The 18799-nt window shown below is 43.8% G+C and overlaps 1 protein-coding gene across 1 annotated transcript in view; it reads left to right on the forward strand.

Moving 5' to 3' along the window:
* The window catches only part of TAFA4 (TAFA chemokine like family member 4), a 124015-nt gene that overhangs the window by 103171 nt on the left and 2045 nt on the right, over window positions 1-18799 (forward strand). Inside the window, exons 4-5 of the mRNA XM_081853908.1 lie at window positions 4075-4230; window positions 16127-16251. Of these exons, the coding sequence (XP_081710034.1) occupies window positions 4075-4230; window positions 16127-16251 (281 nt within the window). The remainder of the gene's footprint in view (window positions 1-4074; window positions 4231-16126; window positions 16252-18799) is intronic.

The raw sequence follows: 18799 nt of genomic DNA on the forward strand, positions 1-18799 counted from the left end.
GTTCCTGCCTTGTGGGTTACACTGCTTAGCAAGCAGGCCACTATCATAACATCACAACAAGCACAAATATAGATGTATGGATAATCTCTAACAATGAAATCAGTTCCACTTAAATAGGATCTTCCAAAACTGATACATGATACCGTGTAAGATCTTCTAATCTAGGCAGTACTAATGTTTCATTGTAATTATATTTTCATACCCTTTTTGAGTATCTGGAGGTCCTCATGGATTTTGAGGGTCATTAGGACCAGAGGCTCTCAATGTTTCTTTTTTTTAAAGTACAGGCATCCCCCCACTTATGTGAGGGTCACGTCCCAGGCCCCCGTGTGCATAAGCGGAATTGTGTAAAGCCTCTAAATATCTATTTTTCTCTGCTCTCCAGCTGTCTTTCCAGTCCAGACCAAAATATATAGAATTTAAGGTTTGGAGATTGCTGGAGGCAGTGCAAGAAAGCAGCTGCTCCTACATTATCTCACATGTCAGCAGTTTAGCAGGGAGGCTGAGCAGCCCAAACAAACCCCACTGCACCTCTGGTCTCCTTGGGGCTTCCTCCACCCTCAGTGACGTCCTCTTGGGGCTCAGGGGAGAGTCTCCACATGAGCCATGAAGACTCTCCAGCTCTCTCCTACCACTTCCTGGCTTGATTCTATTTCTTTCCCACCCCCCCAGCACCGCATATATGTGGTCACGTGCGAGTAGAATGTGTGTAAATGGGGTCGTGGTGGTGGCTAATATTGTTATGTGTTCCTCACTTTCCTCAGTGGTGGCATCCCAGGGGCACTCTAATATGTTTAGTTTCCTTTGGAGTGCTGCAAACTTCAATGGGTTGTAGCAACATCTAAAGGTAAAGGTAAAGGTAAAGGTAAAGGTAAAGGTAAAGGTAAAGGTAAAGGTAAAGGTAAAGGTAAAGGGACCCCTGACAGTTAAGTCCAGTTGCGAATGACTCTGGGGTTGGGGCGCTCATCTCGCTTTCAGACTGAGAGAGCCGGTGTTTGTCCGCAGGAAGTTTTTCCGGGTCATGTGGCCAGCATGACTAAGCCACTTCTGGTGAAACCAGAGCAGAGCACGGAAACGCTGTTTACCTTCCCGCTGGAGTGGTATCTATTTATCTACTTGCACTTTTAGGCATGCTTTGAACTGCTAGGTTGGCAGGAGCTGGGACAGAGCAACGGGAGCTCACCCCATCGTGGGGATTTGAACCGCCAACCCTTTGATCAGCAAGTCCAAGGCTCAATGGTTTAGACCACAGCGCCACCTACTTAATATAAGCAGATTTTTGTCTACTGGAAGCAAGCAGGATCCTAAAAGCAGGCAGCAACCTTGAAGGTGCTGCACCTAAAGCCAGCTCACTGCTATAAAACACCCAGTCTCTGATTCTCTCTTTGAAGCCGACATGCAACCTCCTTCAGACTTTCTCTGCCCCATTGACTAAACTGGAGGGTTCCACTTTTGCAAACTCTGATGCCACTTCCGCATCAATCCCCCTTTCCCACAAATTGGAATGCTTTGCCAAAATAGAGGACAAAGGTTTTCATAAAATTTGTATATGCTTGTATATGTCTTGATTAAAATTTCAAAGCAATTACTGTAATTTAAATAGAAACACATTACATCACTCCATACTGGGGAAGAATGTGTGCATACTGTGTTCCCGTTAAGTCCGCCTCGGTCAATCCTTCAAATAAAGAACTCCCTCAAACAGAGGATTGTCCTCTGCAAGGTAGAAGTCCCTAACTGGGAATTACAGCCTAAAAACTTGAAAGAAGAACTCTCACTTCTCAGGAATCAAGGAAACATCTCCTTCCGTTATGAGAAAGCCATCTGCCTAACAGAATAGTCTCCAGTCTCCATAACAGCATCCATTCTTGATAGTCATGTTGTTGTTGTTGTTTGCACAATTTTAATCTTCCGTTTATTAACGCTTGATAGTGTTCGCTGGAAGATTTTAGGGATTGATCTTTCGGAACAGAGAAGGATGCAGCAGTGATCTCTTCTTATTCATTTCTCAACTTACAATGAGTGCCTCTGTTTCCCAATGGAGCCTTTTTATTGCTATTACTTAGGTATCAGGCGCTTCCATGAAAACACACAGCCTGCCAATAAACATAATACAGTGGCTGTGAGAGACACTTTTATGCTGTGATCAACGTTTTCCCAACTTCCTGTAAAATGCATTATGCATCTCGCAGCTGTAGCATATTTTGTTTAAAAGTACAGTGGGGGCAGGGGAGGGTGGAATAAAATCTTACATTTTTAAAAAATACATTATTCAGCGTGAAAGCAGAAGACTACATTTCCCCTTGCGTAGCTTTCAGCCCACCAACCTTGGTCTGTATGCCAGTTAACAGATCACACCTTATTACAGATATGGAAGTTATAGAGGCAGAGGATCCCAGTGGCTTGGCCTTGGATCTCTGTTTAGATCCCAGAATGGCACGACCCTGCATTATTTTGGGCAAGTTGTTTCCCTCCCCTGCCATACGATTAATATTAGTGTTATAGCATGCACTAATAAGATAAGATGTTATAGATTGTGGGGGGAATTCCCTCCCTAGAAATTAATAACCCTAGAAATTAATAAATGATAGGAGTTTGATTATTTGGGATATGAAAAGAGAAATACCAACTGCAGAAGCATTCCTGAGCTAGCTTATGCAAAAACAACCTGACCAAGTTAGGGCCATTAAGAAACAACAGAGGCCACTGAGAGCCATTGGCAATACATTGGGCTCATGCTTTCTAGTCACGGGACAAGCAGAAATGTAGATAAGCCCAGTGCATGTACATTCCACTATACTGGATTCCTATACATGGCTATGTAGAAGTAAGTTCCATTGATTTCATTGAAGCTTGTTCCCAGGTAAGTGTGAGCAGGCTTTCAGGCTTTCAGTGCTTATTACGCACTTCTATGAATGGATATTCAGAAATAAGTACTTTGGAGTTCACTTTCAGCTGAGTGGGTATAGGGATGCAGCCGTAAGTACTTAGCTCTCATTATGGTTTCCTTTGGCGAGCAGACAGTTAGGGGGCCTTGACATTTTGTTCTGTGTAATGAAAGGCAAGAATAAAAACCCAACAAAGGACATTGCCACAGTTATCCAGCGGTGCACTTACCCGAACAACTCCAGGATGCTAGCAAGACTAACTAGCAACACATTTGGAAGGAGGCTGCAGTAATGGAGAACTTCCTTGCACGTAAGATAGGGAGTGCTTCTATTTGACGCCCCCGCAACAAAACAAAAGCAAGCAATGCTTTTGGCTTAAATGAGCCAGACATCAGTTTAATATGATGTTTTAGAATACATTCCCACCACTGAACTCAGTGGGACTTACTTCTGAGGAGAAACTATATGGCTGTTCAGTGCTGTTAGGGACGGGGGTTGTGCCATGAATTCCAATCACATTGCTCCTATGAATGGTTTTGGTGGTTGTCAGAAAGAGATCTGAGAGTGTCAGCATGGGCGTGGCTGTGATAAGATTGCCTAGAATTTGTCGCTAAACTGATTTTTTTTTAAGGGGGTGGAAGGGTTTTCCCGCCTACTCTGTGTCTACTCCATCAGAGATCCAGAGAGTCCCAAATGTTGGATGGCTTCCTCTGGAAGTGAAAAAGTTGTTTACCAACACCTTTTCATCCCATTCTTGCTGTTCTGATTTTGACTATATATTCCCACCCCACCCCAGTTTGGTTTAAATGACTGGATTTTATTGATTGTGGTGGGTGAAATCCAACAGTCACTGCATGAGCAGAATGATGTCTGCTCACGCTGTGACATTTCCCCTTTCCCTGCATTCCCCCTACCTCCCAAAGTCTTCTCTGGAGGGTTGAGGGAAGCTGCAGAGCAGATAGGATGGGCAGGGAGGAAGTTGAATGAGCTGAAGTTGTTCTGTTTCCACAGTGACTTCACGGGACCCCACTCAGTGTGTTGCACTCCATTTTCTATGTAAACTGCTTTGATAATTTGTCGCAGAGGTGAAAAGCGGCGTATAACTTCTCCAAATAAATAAGTAAGCAGGGTGCCTTTGGTAACCAACCGCAGCTGGCTCAGCAGAACGTCCCTTTGTCGTCAACAGGCCACCACCAAGTTAAGCAAGGGACCTGCGAAGTGGTGGCAGTGCATCGGTGCTGCAACAAGAACAGGATTGAAGAGCGGTCGCAGACGGTCAAATGCTCTTGCTTCCCGGGTCAGGTGGCTGGCACAACAAGAGCGCAGCCCTCCTGCGTCGAAGGTAAGCAGCTTCAGCCCCATCCCCCCCCCCCAAATCTCCTTGATGGTTTTGATTTCCTGCTGTCTGGGAAAATAATAATAATCCTCCCCTTTGTTAAATTTGGACACATTTCTCTTGGTTAATGATAATGAGTATGTGCCTGAATCATGGTGCAATTAATCTCCTTAATTTATGTACTCGCCCGTTTGGTGCCAGGAAGATTCCTTGGTCGTTTTTATTCCGTTTCTTGTAGTTTTGAACTGAAGATTGTAAAGCAGAACTGGAACCAAGGGAATTCAGTTCTCACTTTGTTGTTCTACCAGGGAGAGGCAGGTGATCCTCATGACACAGGTTTTCTTGTGCCAAGCAAGGGCAGATCAACCCAAAGGTTAACTATGCTATGAGGGTAGTCTCAACCAAAATCAGATCAGGGCTGTAGTTCAATTATCAGTGAGCTGTGCTGTGTGGTGAGTGGGCCTATCCTTGCCCTTATGCTGGAATTTTCCTGAACACATTTTCCCTTGCCACTAATAATAATAAATACTTGCGCTTTTTGGAATATGAGAAACAGAACTCTCAAGCTATAAATAGTATTCCATTTTGGGCGCATTAGTAGACCTGTTTTGAAGAAGGGTTAATTCACTCTGTGAATTTGTAAATTCTCAGCCATGCTCCTGACATCACACACTCCAGGGCCACATTCACACCATACTTTTAAAGGACTGTGATGCGACTTTAAAAGGCCACGACTCCCCCTCCAAAGAATCCTGGGAACTGTAGCTTTTTTAAGGGTCTGGGAATTGTTAGGAGACCCCTATTTCCCTCTCAGAACTACAATTCCCAGAGAGGTTTAACAGTCAGTCCCTCATCACAGGGAGCTCTGGGAACTGTGCCTCTGCGAATTGCCCCTCTCAGTCCAGGACCTTGTTCCCTTAGAACTAATTTATGCCGTCATGCTACATGCGGAACTGACATTTCTGTCTCAGCACAGCTACATGAGGAAATGTGGCGCTGGCAGAGATGGAGGGAGCCCAAAAGTTGTTCCATGTAGGATCCCAGGGCACATTTCATTAAATCTCAAAGCCACGTGCGAAGCTTTTAAAAACACACACAAACGAACAGATGTTATGATGAACATATAAATAAACAACAGTGGCAATTGTGACAAGAATGGGAGAGCGAAAGCCTCTGAAAAGATCAAATACCTAAAGGCAAATGAGGAAAAAAGACACGATTTTGCTTGTCTGGGTACAGATGTCATTATTGCTAATAACAGAATATATGCAAGCCTGGTTATAATTGCTGGTAATCATCACAGTAGTGCTTGGGCAGGTAAACATCCTGATATCATAACTATTATTAGAATTGCTGCACTGGTTCTATCCATGGCCCCTTTGATGAAAACATGAAGGTGTTCACTTCCTTGGGTTAAATGCATGTTTATGGCTGAAATTTAGCTTGCTGAAAAGATTCAGTAAATTGCTCAATATTTCACTTTTCCTTCCCGTTCCCCCCAGCAACTACACAGTAGCATATTTCCCTTTTTACGGGATAGCTTTATGTTAAGAAATGGCACCTATAAGTCTTAATTAGGGTTTCTGTCAGCACCAGTGGAAGAAATCTTAAGATGTAAAATGTGGTGAGATTTACATTTAAGGAAAGCAGTGCAATGTTTTAATAGCTTGTCGCTAATTAATATTGACATAGAAATCATATTTGTTAATCCACATGGAAGAGACTTATCTTCAGTTTTCATTGCTTTCCACACAAAACCATGACCTTTAAAAGTGAAATAACAAAGAGCCCCGGGTTTTTCCTAACTTCCCCTGATGTTTTAATTCTGTGAATTAACTCATAAATAAATGGAAACTCGCAACAAACACCCCACACCCCAAACACTGTAATAGCACCATCACCACCACCAATTTGTACATACATAAAATCCATGTATGAATTGTATTACTGCACAGATTAATTCAGAAGAGAAACCAAATGTGCCTTGAAGCCAATATAGATGAGCAGATGCCTCACTGCACTAAATAAGTGGGGCAAGATTATTGGCAAGTGGATTTTGAGGGAGGGGAAAAATAAATTTGTCAGCACTGGGGCGCAGGAGAAGCCAGCAGGACAAGACCACAGGGAAGGAGCAGATGAAAGGAGGTGTGGCAGAGGGATGAAACGTCAGCTGGAAGGGCTTAGGATGAGGGCAGTCATAGAATCATAGAGTTGGAAGGGACTCTGAGGATGATCTGATCTATGGGTAGGCAAACTAAGGCCCGGGGGCTGGATCCTGCCCAATTGCCTTCTAAATCTGGCCCGAATCACAGTGTTTTTACATGAGTAGAATGTGTCCTTTTATTTAAAATGCATCTGTGGGTTATTTGTGGGGCATAGGAATTCATTCATCCCCCCCCCAATATAGCCCAGTCCCCCACAAGGTCTGAGGAACAGTGGACCGGCCCCCTGCTGAAAAAGTTTGCTGACCCCTGATCTAATCCAACCACCTGCAATGCAGGAACATGCAGCTGCCTCATACGGGGATCAAACCTGCAACCTTGGTGTTATCAGCACCATGCTCTAACCAACTGAGCTATCCAGTCCCCTCTACTTCCAAGAGTACTGCATGCCTTTTCCTCTCTACCTTGGCCCTCAACAGCTAAGGCATTTTCGTTGAACACAGCCAATTTTCTTCATTGAATTTATGCTGCTCTGTTCCATTTCAGAACTGTTTTACATGTTTTATAACTGGGCTAATTTTTTATCTGTTTAATAGTTGTATATTCTATTTGTTGTAACTCACCCTGGGACCTCATAGTGAGGGACAGGTAAATAAATAGTAAAGGAGAAGGGGTGATTTGTGCCTTATGCCTGCTGGATCAGACGAAAGGCCCAGCTAGTCCATCATTCTGTTCTCCCAGCAGCCAACCAGGTGCCTATAGAAAGCCTACAGGCAGGTCGAGGGCACAGTAGCCCTCTCCTACTCTTGCTCCTCAGCATCTGGTACTGGAGTTAACATAGACACCACAACAAATCTAGCTTTCATTAAGGAATAATTCTGGGGTAAGAGTACTTAACAGCCCAGCTGCCACGCCGCCAGAGCACAATTTCTGTTCTCATCCTGAAGCAAAGTTCTTAACCTGAGGTAATATTTCTGGGTTAGTGGAGTCTGTAACCTGAAGTGTATGTAACCCGAGGTACCACTGTAAGTGCTTCCTCTTGCCTGCCCTGTATGTTCTTTGGAAAGCTGTTTGTCCCAGCCTTTTGCAATAAATCCCCAGGTTTGTTTGGGGCGTGTCTTTTTGTCTCCTGCCGTTGCTTCCACCCTTCAACCTTGGAGGTTGCGCTAGTTGGATATAATCACACAATAGATGGGCTTCTTGAAGGGGAGGGACAGGGAAAAGGTTGACGTGTGGAAGAGGAAGTCTTATATTTATCTGATGATCTAACACAGCCTCTTGTGGGGAAACCTCTTGTGGGGAAACCCCTGTAGCCATGAGAACAGAGGTAAAATTATAGAGTTATTAGGGGGCAGCTGGAGAGCTTCTGCACCTGATAGACCCACCTGGGTTCTCTACCATGTGACCTCACTGTATTATGTTGTGCTATCCAGTGCCATAGGCTTCTCCAGCCTTTTGCTAATGATCATAGCTGTCAACGTTTCCCTTTTTTAAAGGGAAATTCCCTTATTCCGAATAGGATTCCTCACAAGAAAAGGGAAAAGTTGACAGCTATGCTAATGATTCTGCTACAATATGGAATATGGTGATGTCGCAGTGCATAAGGCTGGATATCAATAAATGGTGGAGACCTTCTTTAACATGTCCACTGTTCACTATGGCATCAAACCATAATGGATGGCGTCTCTGAGCACTGTGGATGTGGCTGTACCCAATGTGGTATGGTGCTACTTTGGCAGACTAGATCTCCTCCCTGCACCTACAAAAAATTGCATGAGTACGCTACTCAGGAGTTGGGTGGGAGAAATGTTTTTCATGAGCTGCCCAAGCGTTTGCTATTTGAAGACTTTCTTCAGATATTTACATATTCTCTATGCCACATAGCCTCTTCTTTTATTTAGAGATTAGATTTGCCTTGATGCTTACATTTTTCATACCGTATTATATGTGCATGCAACTCAGATTTAATTACTCAATATACATTATATTTATGTGTGTGTGCGCACGCGCGCTGAATGCTAGGCAATGCCTGCACATTTTATGCTATGTTCCCTGCAACACTAAAGCAGGACTTTATGGTGGACAGTAAATAGATATTTACTAAAATATGCATCAGTGTAGGAAAGGTAGAGCTCTTGGCTTTTGTGACGATATCCTAATTGCGGGGGTAAACTGGACATTACATCTATTTTGTCAAAACAAATCCTTGCTGAAACAGTTTGGTGCCTGTACTTTAGATTTTAATAAGGAAAGCATTATGGATGCAAGAACCAGAGGTATAAAAGCAGACACCCCTGTATTTCCCCCTGTAGTGTGATGGCTTAGCATACTTTATTTATACTGTAAGCACTGAGGTAATTTATTCAGGTACTTTAGGGCAGAAACCCATGCATGTCCATTTACAGTTTGCATTTTTTTTATTTTTTTTGTGATCTAACCCAACCCTGTGGAGGCCTCCGTGCTGCAGAAGCCTGAAGGAGGTTTTTAATTAAGCTTGTCTCCGCCTGGCCCCACTTGTGTAACTAATTATTTTCAGTATCATGAAAGACTTTCATTATTCATTTCCCTTTCAAAGAGCTTATCCCACCCCCGATTTGCACTGTGTAACTTGAACCTATTTTGTAAATGATTTTTTTTTTAAAAAAAGAAAAACATAGCTGTTTGGCTTCTTTGGAATGATTTCATTTTACTCTCACTTTTCAATAAATGTAGGCTATAGTCATGCTTTTTCATATATGGCAGTGGAAATACCTGGAATGCCCCCAATATGCAGGGTTCACAGACTTTGGATGGAGAAGTCATCTTAGAAACTATGATAGCTGGTGGTAATGGGTGCTCCAAAGCCACTGAGGTTAGCTGGGCTTCTAGCGACATGGCTCTAGAACAGCGGTTCTCAACCTGTGGGTCCCCAGATGTTGTTGGACTACAACTCCCATCATCCCTGGGCTCTGGCCTTGCTAGCTAGGGATGATGGGAGTTGTAGTCCAACAACATCTGGGGACCCACAGGTTGAGAACCACTTCTCTAGAAGCACACCTGACTGATACACCTGGTCCTTCAGAGAGAGTCCAACACTATCCAGGGCAGATGAACAATGCAATTCATAGACCTGGGAACCAACCATCCATAGGGTCTCTGACTTGTCAGGTTTCACCCTGATCTAACCCATAGCTACAGTTAAAAAGGTAAAGGACCCCTGACAGTTAAGTCCAGTTGCGAATGACTCTGGGGTTGCGGTGCTCATCTTGCTTTACTGGCCGAGGGAGCTGGCGTTTGTTCGCAGACAGTTTTTACGGGTCATGTGGCCAGCATGACTAAGCCACTTCTGGTGAAACAAGTGGCGTATGGAAATGCCGTTTATCTTCCCCCCGGAGTGGTACCTATTCATCTACTTGCACTTTGATGTGCTTTTGAACTGCTAGGCACCAGTTTAAGATATGCATGGTGTCTCCTGATTCAGATGTTACAGATAAATAGAGCTGGGTGTCATCAGGATACTGGTAAAACTATGCTCCTAATCTCCTAATGACTGCCTTTGCGGGCTTTGTAAGGACATTAACTAGCATTGGGGACAAAATCATGCCCTGTGGCAGGGGCGGACTTTGGTCATCTTTTGTAGTATGCCATCCTGTGCAAGGCCAAAATTTGGCATCACCAAATGGATTTTCTCAATTATGGATCTTCTCAACTTTGCACCCACTCGGCTCAGAGCCCTGTGCAGCGGAACTGCCTGCACTGCCCTAAATCCAGCACCCTGCCAGGGTGCAGAGGCACAAGCACCCAATACTCATATAAATAAGAGTGAGCACCTTAAAAAAGTGTCCCCAACTTGCAGAGATGGACCAGGAAGGTCCTGTGGTTAAACGTCTCCATCGTTGTTGAGAGATCAAGGGCAGTGAGCAGTATCACACTCGTCCTGTTCCTCTCCCTTCCCCAAACTGAGCCTGAATCCAGATCGAAATGAAGTTTCATCTGAAGGTGTCTATGGCTGAACTACCTGCAGGATTGGCAAGGGTTCAAAATCCAGTTTGTAAGCTCTCAAGGAATTCATGGATTCAAACAGGCCATAAATGCCTAAGCTGGACAAACTTTGGTTACAACCAAAGAGATTTGCACTGTTTTGATTTAAAAAGGATAGGAAACTTTGTTTTAGTAGATTGTCAGGAACTAATAGCACTCACCAGGAACAAACACAAACAGTAATTAAAATTTGAAATCCATCCGGCCCAAAGCCTTGCGTGCCATAAATAAGTGAAACGCCAGCCTTATCCATCGAGTCTTTCCTTAAGAACTATCTCATTTGTGAAATGGGTCTAATAATAGTCATCATGTTGCAAGGCTTAATTGATGTTGGTGCAGCACTTTGCCATTCCCCAGTTCAGCTACGAAATGTAGATAGTGATGGAAGTAAAAGCGGCTCATTAAAAGAAAAAGGATAGCAAGGAACAAAGAGAACAGATGAAAAATTGGGGGTAGTTTGAAACTGCTGGCAGGCCCTATTGATCTGCTTCTCGGAAGGAATTCTTCACCCCCTCTAAAGATGCTGGGGTCTATGGCATCTCTTTCCCATTACAGGTCTCAATCTACTCTCTGGCCACGCTCTCCTATGGATTGAAAACAGGCCAGAATCTTGCAAGCTACAAAATATGGGAAAGAAGGGCAGGCGAAAGCATTGTCCAAGCAGTGGAACAGGACACACCACTGTCTCCGAGCTCCTTATAGGTGGACCTACCCCTTTCTGCTTCCTAGGGGCTCCTTGAGTCTCCAGAAATGGGCCTGACTCATGCTTCTCCTCCCCACCGGCTGACCCACAGATGTATCGATCTGCTGAGCTCTGGAAGCAGCGTTGCAAATGAAAAGGGAGAATAAAACATTTAACAGAAAGGGAAGGGATCGCGGCAGCTTTTAACTGCCTTTGCGCTGCAGTTGCAGGAGTCCAACAGAGCCACACACTATTGTGTTTCATTAAAGGTCAACCTCTTCTGTGTTACTTAAACAAGCGGCAAACACTTGACTTTAAAGCGATCATCAAGGGATGTGGCTTTATTCCCCCCCCCTTCTCTTTTGTGGGAATAAACACTCTCGGGTTAGTACCTGGAACTTGGCTGGCAGCCGCTAGAAGAAGATAAAGCATTAATAAGCCTTGTGTAACTGCCTTCTCCCAGTGTGTAAAATGTGGCTGTGAGTAAATCTTCCCAAGCCAAAGTATTCTGTGTGCCAAAGGACTTTGAAGGGTGGTACACTCTGCACTAACAATAGTTGCTTTTAAAGAAAACTTCTGTTGCATCTAGGGAACTAGAGAAACCCAGAGGATTTAATCCCAGTATACTGGTAAATCTTCCCCTTCAAGATGTAGTCTTTTGTCAAAACGAAAGCAGCCTTCTGATATCTTCATTCCTTAGAAAACCGTAATTAGGAGAGCTTCTCTGAACACTGCTAGCCAGACAAGAGTAGTTCTAAACCCCACCGGGATTCCCTGACAAAAAAAAGTGACAACAGATGTTATCCTTAGTGTGTTTCTAGCTGTGAAAGAAAAAACACACACACAATTTAGCCTGCAGTCCTATAGCTGGGAATACGCTATGCTGATCTCAAGAGGACTTACTTCTTTTTTATTTTTTTTATTTATTGATTGATACATAAAAAGGAAAACACAAATACAAAATTACACACAAGAATAACAATAAACACAAAATTTTCTTAACAAACAATAAAACATAAATTGGTCTTAGCACGATAGACCCGACCTCCCGTCTATTCCTTATTTCAATTTTATATTACTTATTGCCAATATGCACTTTCATCATAATTTAACTTTTTCTTAATATATATCTTAACTCTCATGTCTGACTTGCAACTATTACTGAAATTCCTCAGATGCTGTGAGGGCGATTTGGCTGCGACGTCTGTCACCCCATTGATCACCAGGGTTTATTCAGCTGATCTGGCTGGCTAGGCAGTTGTCCCCTTCCTCACGGCCCCATGTGCATCCCTCCCGAAGCCGTACGCTCGGTGGAAGAGGACGACCACCCTGGAGAGAAGGGGTGTACCATTCTTCGGTCAAGGGTGTACGATAGCTGCGCTCCCCTGCTAGAACCTCCAAACAGGACTTACTTCTGAGTAGGCATTGTTTAGGACTGCACTGCTAAACCGGTAGCTCTTTGCGTAAGCCATGGTACCTAGATGAGAGAACCTGCTCCTGGAAAATTTGATGTTTGTGACATCTGGCAGGATCAGCAAAAGAAGTCATTCAAGAAAAAATGTTTATTTATTGTTTATTTAAAATAGAGTATGTTCCATATTTAGATTCCCTGTTTTGAAGCAAGCCCTAACAAAGGAGCTTGCAATAACTTAACAGACACAAATATCATTCAAAATGATCACAACATTTAAACAGTTTCATAAAGGCAACCTAAGCATAAAGCTACAAAAACTAAGTAGCAGCCAACTAAGGAACTGGAATAAATATTTGCTGGTAGCATTATATTATGATCTGGTAGATTGTATGCATATTTTATTAAATGAAACTTCAGGTAACGAAATTACAATACATAATGATAGACTCCCATCCAAAGACACGCCTGTTACCCACATTGAAAATGCATAGCAGAAATGAAATAATTGAATCAGTATCAAAAGCTACTGAATTTACCACTGCCAACCTGCTGTTACATAATTTATAGGGGGGCACCCTGTGAGATAATAGTTTGTTTTGTCCTTTACATGTAAGAACTGTGGTTTGGTATGCTACTGTAGAGTAAAGAATCTATGTATGTCTACCTAGAAATAAGCCCCACTAAACTCAGTGGGACGGACTTCCAGGTCAGTGGATTTTGGATTGTCACCTTAATCAGCTATACACAGTAAAATCATGTTAGATAACAGAATTAACATTTATTTCCATATTTTAGCTTGAAATTCAATTTAAATTTGTAAAGTAATTTCATATGAATTGATGAATTGCACCCACTGAATCAAATCTAATAAGGGATGTATAAATACGCTTTATGGGGTCTCCCTGCACAGGTAAAAAAATATGAAAATACTAATGATCACATTATGAAAATGAAAGAGAAGACTGATGAAGGGCAACTGTCTTTGCCAGCAATCGTGTACAGAGGCTGCTTGAATCTCATTGAAGTTAAATGGATTTCGGCTGAAGCTCAACACAAGGAAACATACTTGAGTAAAAGTGCACAGGATTGCACTCTTAAGCAGCCTAATATTATGCAGGAAGGCATCATGGGCATACAACAGCATTATTTAAAAGAAAGAGACATATCTTACTAAAATCTCTGTTCAGAATATTTTATTACCGTATTTTTCGCCCTATAGGACACACTTTCCCCCCTCCAAAAATGAAGGGGAAATGTGTGTGCGTCCTATGGGGTGAATGCAGGCTTTCGCTGAAGCCTGGAGAGCGAGAGGGGTTGGTGCGCACCCACCCCTCTCGCTCTCCAGGCTTCAGGAAGCTATCCGCAAGCCTTGGGAGCCCGCAGGAGTTCCCGCCGGGCTCCCCTAGGCTTGTGGACAGCAGGCTGCATCCCAAAACCCGGGGCGCGCAGCTGAGCGCGCCCCGGGCTTCGCGCAGCTCTCTGCAAGCCGTGGGAGCCCTCCCATGGCTTGCGGAGAGCTGCCTGCATCCCGAAGCCTGCGGCACGCTGAGCTCAGTGTGCCCCGGACTTCGGGCAGAGACTTCCCGCCGGGCTCCCTAGGCTTGCGGATAGAAGCCTGTTGTGGGGGCTGGGGTTGGGGGAAGCTCGGGCTTCCACTGCCCCCGCCCCACGCCTCGGGGGGGGGAGGGAATAATTTTTTTTCTTTATTTCCCCCTCCAAAAAACTAGGTGCGCCCTATGGGCCGGTGCGCCCTATGGGGCGAAAAATACGGTACTTACTTATTTTGTTCTTTGTAAACTGAATAAAATGTCCAGTGGCCAACAATGGTTCTCATAATAGCTTAGAAATAAAATTAGAGATGTGCTACCATATGAGCAGAAGAATCTCCATTGCCAGTCCAGCTGGGTTAGTGCTCCCAGGCTGGTCGATGGATGCACTGAAACAGCTGCAGCACACCAAAACAAGGAATTTCAGACTGGTTCTGGTGGCAACGAAAACATCTCCCCACCACCACCACCTGCAGAGGAAAAGAAATGGAAAGGCCTACACACTTTGTCTTGCCATGTCTTATGTTTCTGGCAGGCAAAATAAACCAACAATGGTGTGCAGTAACAGCAGAAACATTAGTCTAGTGCAGGGGTCAGCAACCTTTTTCCACTGTCCCTCAGACCTTGCGGGGAGCCAGACTATACTTTGAAGGAAAAAAATGAACAAATTCCTATGCCCCACAAATAACCCAGAGATGCATTTTAAATAAAAGGACATATTCTACTCATGTAAAAACACGCTGATTCCTGGACTGTCTGCAGGCCGGATTGAGAAGGCGATTGGGCTGCATCCAGCCCCCAGGCCTTAGGTTGCCTACCCCTGGTCTAGTGGTTCTGGCAATGGAGATAGCCCTCAGACACCACCTGGAGGGTCACAGATTTTCCGTCTCCAACGCAAGAATGTGATTGGCTGCACAGCACCAGTGTCACAATCGCAAGGTGATAATTGGCTGAGATAACAGTAGAAGGGGCTCAGACTACCCCTCCCACACACATTATAATAATGTGCGAGAAGGTCATGGCGCCACATGGGCTAGCCTTCTGCCATTGTTACTGCCACGTTCCCTGCTCACGAACCCACCAGTCACACATTTGACAAGCACGAGAAGCAATGTACATGAAGAGATCTCCTCTGCATAAGGAGGGATCCTGATTAGCCCATTCCGATGAGACTCATTGCTAAGAAAGTAAAACCAGGTGCTGAATTTGGGGTTTTACAAGGTGTGACAGAGCTGGCATGGTCCTTGGGTTCAGTTGACTCTGTGCTCGGTCAGGTGGTAGAACTAGGATTGCTGCCTGTTATCATTATTATTAATTTCATTTATATAAAACAGCTACATATATAAAAACACTTAAAGCAATATATGCAATTTTAGTGACCTACAAAAAGTATCGATTTCCAACATTTTTAATACAATGTTAAAACCTTTTAACACCCCCAAAATAGTTGCACCTGTTAAGTCAAGGATTCATATTTCCTGTGGTTTGGGGTAAGATTTGTATTTTCCGTTACCTGCAGGTATGACTCCTATTTTCAGAAAAGCCTTTTACTCCTATTTACAAAAGCGATTGATAGTCTGACCTTCAACTGCTTTGTTGGTAAAGGTCCATATATTTCTAGCTTCTTACACCAGGCTTTTGCTTTGAAAACCATTCTTCTGCTTCTGGGTTTTCAGTCCTGGCAAGTATGTTTATGTTGACTTTAGCAAGACTGACTTCTGAGTAAACATGGTTAAGATCCATCTATGAAACTATTTTTGGAGGAGTGATCCTAGAATGACTTTTGCGTGAGGTCTATATACTCAGCTTGAATTAAACATGATGATTGCATTCAGATACCATGTTCTCAGTCTGCCCAGTTACTGTATGCTGTCAACCTTGGAGGATCAGCAACAGCTTGAAGTATCTCTCCTGCCCCTGCCTTCTCCCCTTGATATAACCCTTTCTAGTTTCATCAAACCACAGTTTCCCATGAGAATTGAACTTACTCTGTTGGCTTTGCATTTGCTTATAAACCAACGTGATGGCACTTGCTCCATTTTGCTCTTTGACAAGCTATTTTCTTTTTGTCTTCCAGCTGCCATTGTCATCCAGAAGTGGTGGTGTCATATGAACCCTTGCCTGGATGGAGAAGACTGTAAAGTGCTTCCAGATTACTCAGGTTGGTCATGCAGCAGTGGAAACAAAGTCAAAACTACCAAGGCAAGTTCGTGTACCCTTTTCATTCCCTATCAGTGAATACTAGGTCATTCGGTAACATGGGTAGATCTTACCAGTACAATGCCCCAACAATGCCCCCGGCCAAGGGGAGCAATCTCCTTTCCCCTATAGGAGTGAATGGCTTCAAGTACAGGAGCGCACTCAGGGACATCTTCCTGCTGAGAATGAAGTTTGGGTTTCCAGTGATGAGCCATCAATACGCTTGAAATACTCTCCTTGCCGCATCTGCTGTAGACAAACCTCTCGTGCCTAATGCAAACTTCTCTGCATCGTATTCTAAATACAATGCAGTCAAACGTAGCATTCTCTGCATATTAAAGTTATATCTTTAACAGTGTGGTCATCTTTTGGGTTCTGTTTTGGAGTCATGCTAGAGTAGCTGCTGTTGTTAGCAGAGGCACTTGAATAATGCAGATGGGAGTCAAGAGAGAAAAATAAACATTTACTGAACAAAACGGAATATATCTGCTGAGCAGAAAAGAAAAAAACAACAACAGAGGGGTTTTACTTTTCTGACAGGGCTTGTTGAGAGCAGGATTCAATTCAACTAAACTTCCCCAAGAAAACTCCCTCAAAGCTAGGCAGCCTATCAGAGTATATTCTACCTCACCAAAGAAGAAGAAGAGAGTTTGGATTTGATATCCTGCTTTATCACCACCCTAAGGAGTCTCAAAGCGGCTAACAATCTCCTTTCCTTTCCTCCCCCACAACAAACACTCTGTGAGGTGAGTGAGGCTGAGAGACTTCAAAGAAGTGTGACCAGCCCAAGGTCACCCAGCAGCTGCATGTGGAGGATCATGGAAGTGAACCCAGTTCACCAGATTACGAGCCCACTGCTCTTAACTACTACACCACACTAGCTCTCACCAAAGACCATGCCACTTTCTCTAGTTGCATTGCAACACCTTAAATTAACCCTTAAACCACACACTGAATGATCTCTGCTGTTTCACTTCCAGCACATTGCACCCTCTAGCTGTTTTACACATACAAAATCCCTGGGAACAACCAACACAGCACAAATGATGATAGAAGCTACAGGAGCACAGAAGCAGCTGTATTCATGAGAAATATCCAGCAGTGCACCTGGTCACAGAGAGAAAGGAATAAGGAAAGAACAGGTGACCAGAAACAACTGGAAGTCTATGTAGAGCCATTCCAGGGCAGTTGGGGGTATAGCACTCAGCAGAGCTTAGGTTGACAATGAGCAGAAACTGTTCTTCTTCACATGTGTGGAGTATGGAACACAGACATGGCATAGGGAACTTTCCAGTTCAGATTTAGGCCTCTGCACACATTTGAGATCAACTACTGTGCTGAATTAGCACCCAGGAGTGCCCTAAACTGGCTTTGCCTCATTAAAGTAACAAGCTATTAACTCCCCTCTTCAAAGAAGAGATTCCCCAAGAGTGCAATCCACATCCCATCGAAGTCAGTGGCAACGCTTACTTTGATCTTAATGGGTTAGCATTGCACCCAAAGGTGCTGCAAGCATCTTTAATTTGATAAGAGGCCTTTTCCATTTTCTTGTTATCTTGTGGAGTATACTTTTGTGGAGTGAAAAAGCAAGGGCAAGGGATATCCAGATAAGGCTCAAAAGCCACCTTTCATAGTGTGAACTCATGTATCTAGGGTATAGAGGCTCCAGCTTGGGGGAGGGGCGAGGAGGGGAAGAGAAAAATAAAATTTTGATTTTACTTTTGACTCCCCAAAGTGCAGCCACTATATATGGCACTTCTGTAAGTTAAAGAAGGAAACAATTCCCCAAGTCACCATGAGCAATATAAGGTCTTTATTATCATCATCATTCTTGATTCATTAAAATGTTGCTGTCAATCTAAGCAAAAATGCCCAGCACTGTATACCATGTTTTAGTTCTGTGTAGGAATAAGATTTCCATAACAGTAAATTCATTTGGGTTATGGGCAGTCATAAATAGTTTCTCTCTCTCTCTAAAAATGATAAAGGACGGTACTGCAGACGCTGAATACGGGTGTCTAGTACATAGCTTAAATATATAATGGTATAAAGTTAGCCGGTTTATTGATACATTTATTACTTCACTAGGCCAGCTGCTGGTTCTAAATGAGCTGTCTGGTTGATCTCAGCCAGAACTTGTCAAAACTGCACTTCTAAAACAAGGTTGTAGCATTGGCAGTAGAGAGACAGCGACCTTCTCCAGGTGTTTCCTAAATGGGTTGAATAAGCATGCAAGGGGGAGGCAGTAGGGATGAGTGCTCCCACACAAAGGAGGGTGACTGTCTGAAGTGGAGAGCTGGCCTGTGATTGTGGAGGCTCCCCATGTTGAGCAAAGTCTCAGGAAACTGACCTGGGGTACAGAACAACCAATGGCAGGTTGTAGACAGTGGATAACAGGTAGTAGATGAAGACCTGCATCGCGTTTCATATCCCCAAGGAGGACCTTGGGGAGTGTCTGAGGGATCTACAACTGCAATGGAATGAATGAGGCAATGCGCTAGCTAGGACTCAGCAGAAGGTGGAGTTTGAGATGGAGGTCATTCATTGGTGC

The sequence above is a fragment of the Podarcis erhardii genome (assembly GCF_964252035.2).
Source record: "Podarcis erhardii genome assembly, chromosome: 2".
Taxonomy (NCBI): Eukaryota; Metazoa; Chordata; class Lepidosauria; order Squamata; family Lacertidae; genus Podarcis; species Podarcis erhardii.